General features: G+C 39.2%; 1 protein-coding gene across 1 annotated transcript in view; it reads right to left on the reverse strand.

Moving 5' to 3' along the window:
* Nucleotides 1-1,581, reverse strand: part of mepceb (methylphosphate capping enzyme b) — an 8,476-nt gene extending 6,895 nt beyond the window's left edge. Inside the window, exons 1-2 of the mRNA XM_084428429.1 lie at nt 599-1,581; nt 1-47 (exon numbers count right to left, since the gene is read on the reverse strand). The exon at nt 1-47 is cut by the window's left edge and continues 1,380 nt beyond it. Of these exons, the coding sequence (XP_084284555.1) occupies nt 1-39 (39 nt within the window). The 5' untranslated portion in view covers nt 40-47; nt 599-1,581. The remainder of the gene's footprint in view (nt 48-598) is intronic.
* Nucleotides 1,582-5,000: the final 3,419 nt, after the last annotated feature.

Consider the following 5,000-nt stretch of genomic DNA (forward strand, 5'->3'; position numbering starts at 1 on the left):
GGCCGGAAGCTCACTCTGCACGGACATCACGCTCCACATCCATCAGCCTAGGAAAACACAGTTCAAAATACATTAGCTTCCGCCACAACAGTTCAAAACACATTAGCTTCCGCCACAACAGTTCAAAACACATTAGCTTCCGCCACAACAGTTCAAAACACATTAGCTTCCGCCACAGAATGAGAAAGTTTAAAAGGATTGCTGCGACTTTTATGGTGCTTGCACATTGAGTCCGAAATTCTTGCACATAAAAAAATAAATATGACCTCGCGTTGTCACTGCCTCCGAAACTTTCGTCCGTCGTAGACAAATTCGTATTGGGTTCGATTTTCTGCGTTTTTCGCATCCGTAGCAAGCATTTTGAGGGGCGTTTTGACAATTCAGAGCCACCGATGACAAATGCGAAAAAACACACACGAAATTTTCAGACCTTTAATCTCAAAATTCTGACTTTTTTCCTCACAATTGCCATATAAATGTAGAACTGCAAGAAAAAAGCCAGAATTCTGACACAAAATGCAGTTTAACTTTTTACTCCGTGGCAGAAATAAGCTTCAAGTTCTACTTCCTAGCAGGTAAGCGGGTGAAGAATACTTACTTGACTAGCGATCCTTCAGTATAGTTTGATGTACATTGATGTGCTTGTGATCCACGTGTTACATCTGACACTCAACACCGCCACGCCCTTGGCTCCGCCCTGCTAATTTTAATAACTCCGCCCCCAGGAGGGTCTACCACACTGCTCATGAATAATGCCTCAGAAACGAGAGTCCCAGAAGCTCCCGCCCCTATCTAATACAAACACAAGTTCTTTAAAACACACACACACACACACACGCGCGCGCACGCACGCACACACACACACACACACACACACACTTCTAAGCGCGATCGTTTCTCCGCCTTACTTTAGTAAACACGTACGCGAAAATCACTCCTAAATAACGCACTGATACACTATGTTTTGCGACAGATCCGCCCTCTATCTGCACTTAGAGATGCTCTAGTAAATATGAAATGTACTTCTCAAAATATTGATGATTAAAAACAAAGTTTGATCTTTCGAAAGCTCATGAATGCGCGAGCTAGCACTGCTCCATCTCGCGCGGTGGCACAGCAGACTCACGCGCTTATATATTCCTGCACACACCGAGACTGACGGACAGCCGCCTCCGCCAATCAGAGGGCAGGATATTCACTAAGGCCCCCTAAACGGCCAATAGTGAAGCTCCAAATGAAGGCATGTGCTTTCGGTCACCGCCCCTCCTCGCTGAATAGGTATCCAGCGGACTGCCTGTGCTGACCCGACAGAAACTAATCAATATCATCAATATCAACAAATGTCACTTGCCGAGGACAAAAATGACTTTGAATATTTAACTATGATTTATGACCTGTGAAAACCCCATCGCGCTGGTTCGGGAACAGTCGTGAACTCGACACAGGCACCGTCACATGTGTAAACAAGCCCTGACTGAGTTCCTCAGCACGAAACTGACGCGAACAACCGCGAATAATGACCGAATAAAGCTGGGAACACGCGTTATGTGACACCGACATTATATAATACATTAATGCGATAGTGAGTTTTTAAAGACACCCTCCCTCGTTTCTGCAGGAGGGGGGAACTCTGGGAAATGTAGTCCTGTTCTCTAACCCTGCTGCAAAACAAGAAAAATAAGAATTTTCAGAAGATTTAATTTTTGTCCCAAGTTCCATAATTCTTATTATTTTTCTTTTTTACAAGATGTTACAATAACTGACACAATGGTCTTGTTCATGTAATGTGATACTGGTTTATGAGAGATTGACAATATTGAATAAGGGGTGAGCGGGGCTAGCTGTCACATACTTGTTTTAAGTACTTCCACACCTGAGAAAAGTAGTTACTATGTCTGATTTCAAAGAAATTGATGGCAAAATTTTGGAAGAAACCGTACAGCACCTTAAAACATCAACCTGTGCTCTCGACACACTTCCCACATCTTTTTTCAAAAGTGTGTTAAACAGTTTAGAAGCAGATCTTCTAGAAGTGGTAAATGCCTCACTTCTCTCTGGGAGTTTTCCAAACTCCCTAAAAACTGCAGTTGTCAAGCCCCTCCTGAAAAAGAGCAATCTGGATAAGACCATATTAAGCACCTATAGACCGATCTCAAATCTTCCTTTCATAGGCAAGATCATTGAGAAAGTTGTCTTCAATCAGCTGAACAAATTCTTGAGCTTGAATGGATACTTTGACAATTTTCAATCTGGTTTCCGACTGCACCACAGCACAGAGACAGCGCTCATAAAGATACCCAGTGGGCATTTGATGTCAATTTGACATCAAATTGATGTCAAAATTACGTCAAGAAATTGGTCAAAAATGTATATAACTATATACTATATAACCAAACATTAGACACTGAATAAGATCAGCGATTCAGGCAATTACATGATGATATTGTCATCATCGTCAATAAACCACCAACTTCTCCTGATCTCATGGCTTTTTTAGCTACAACAGTTGTGCTTTATAAACACACAGTTATAGCAGCCAGAGAAAATTTTATATTAAAGAGTCAAGGGTCAAGAGCACAACTAAAGCAAACGCTAACCACCATCATGGTGTCATCAAAATATGTTTAATATATTTTAAACTATTTAAATATTATATTTATTTAAACCGGAAATTAAATAAAGTAAATCTGGTTAGTTTTAAGTGAAGCTGGTAATAAGTGTACGGCCATGCGTTTCACCTTTTTGTTTGGCAAAATGACATCAGCAGAGGTCAAACTCTTGACGTCAAATTGACATCAACACTTTGACGTCAATTTGATTTTCATTTTTGACCAATTTCTTGACGTAATTTTGACATCAATTTGATGTCAAATTGACATCAAGGTGCCCGCTGGGTAATAAACGATATTCGCTTAAATACTGATTCAGGCAAATTATCAGTGCTGGTACTACTCGACCTCAGTGCTGCATTTGACACTGTCGATCACAACATACTTCTGGACAGGCTGGAAAACTGGGTGGGGCTTTCTGGGATAGTCCTAAAATGGTTCAGGTCATACTTAGATGGGAGAGGTTATTATGTGAGTATAGGAGACCATAAGTCTGAGTGGACATCCATGACATGCGGAGTCCCTCAAGGCTCAATTCTTGCACCACTCCTGTTCAACCTGTATATGCTCCCAATGAGCCAAATAATGAGAAAGAACCAAATCTCTTACCACAGCTATGCAGACGACACACAGCTCTACTTATCCCTATCGCCTAACGACTACAGCCCCATTGACTCCCTGTGCCAATGCACTGATGAAGTCAACAGTTGGATGTGTCAAAACTTTCTTCAGTTAAACAAAGACAAAACTGAAGTCATTGCGTTTGGAAACAAAGATGAAGTTCTCAAGGTGAACGCATACCTTCACTCTAGGGGTCAAACAACTAAACATCAAGTCAGGAATCTTGGTGTGACACTAGAGTCAGACCTTAGTTTCAGTAGTCATGTCAAAGCAATAACTAAATCAGCATACTATCATCTGAAAAATATTGCAAGAATTAGATGCTTTATTTCCAGACAAGACTTAGAGAAACTTGTGCATGCTTTCATCACCAGCAGGGTGGATTACTGTAATGGTCTCCTCACTGGCCTTCCCAAAAAGACCATAAGACAGTGTCAGCTCATACAGAACGCTGAGCAGAACCAGAACATATGAACACCTCACACCAGTCCTCAGGTCTTTACACTGGCTCCCAGTTAAATTTAGGATTGATTTGAAAGTATTATTACTGGTATATAAATCATTCAATGGCCTAGGACCTCAATACACTGCAGATATGCTCACTGAATATAAACCCAACAGATCACTCAGATCATTAGGATCATATCAGCTAGAAATACCAAGGGTTCACTCTAAGCATGGCGAGTCCGCTTTTAGCTATTATGCTGGACCAGCTTCCAGAGGAGATCAGACGTGCTCCTACAGTAGTCACATTCAAATCCAGACTCAAAACACATCTGTTTAGCTATGCATTTACTGAATGAGCACTGTGCCACTGTTCGTCCGACTGTTTGTACTGTATTTTATTTTATTTTTCTAAACTGTTTTAATTATTCTTATTTCTTTTTATTATTTTAATTTCTTCTATGTAAAGCACTTAAGTTAATTGAGAAAAAGGTTGCGAGAGAGTCATAATTTCGGCTTTTATCTCATATTTTGATTTAAATTCATAATTTCCCTATGACTTAGTATGCATAATGTCGAATTTGAGACATTTTACATCATACCTGTGACTTGATTGCCACTTTTTAATGTTATAATTAAGATTTATCAGAGCATAATTTTTTTCTTACCCACTTCTTCACACACACACACACACACACAAACACACACACACACACACACACACACACACACACAAACACACACACACACACACACACACACAAAGGAAGGCCGTCAGTCTATGTGTGTGTGATGGAGGTTCTGTCCTCTAGAGGGAGTGTTGAAGCCCAATCCTGGGGTCCATGGAACAATTTAGAGAGAAGCAGTGTAAAAATATAGAAACAAAAATTTTAATAAATACATAAATTTGGTTAAAATAAAAAAATAAATATTTACTAAAATAACCAAATATTAAATTAATACATAAAATTAAAATAAATTGATTAAAATAAATAAGTCAAGTCAAGTATATTTGTATAGCGCTTTTCACAATACAGATTGTATCAAAGCAGCTTCACAGTATTAAATTAAAATAATACAACAAGGTTTGTTTCTAGTGGAATTTATTGATAAAATCAAATTAGATATCCCCAGAATATCCCCACCTGAGCAAGTCAAAGGCAACAGTGGCAAGGAACCGAAAAACTCCATCAAGTGACCTAATAGTGTCCTAAAACTCCATCAAAACTCCAAATAAATTACATTTGATTTAAACAATGCATTTATTCGCTTGATAAAAATATATAAATAAATAAAATACATCTAACTTGCATCTAACAGTATTAC

The sequence above is a fragment of the Rutilus rutilus genome (assembly GCF_951802725.1).
Source record: "Rutilus rutilus genome assembly, chromosome: 13".
NCBI lineage: Eukaryota > Metazoa > Chordata > Actinopteri > Cypriniformes > Leuciscidae > Rutilus > Rutilus rutilus.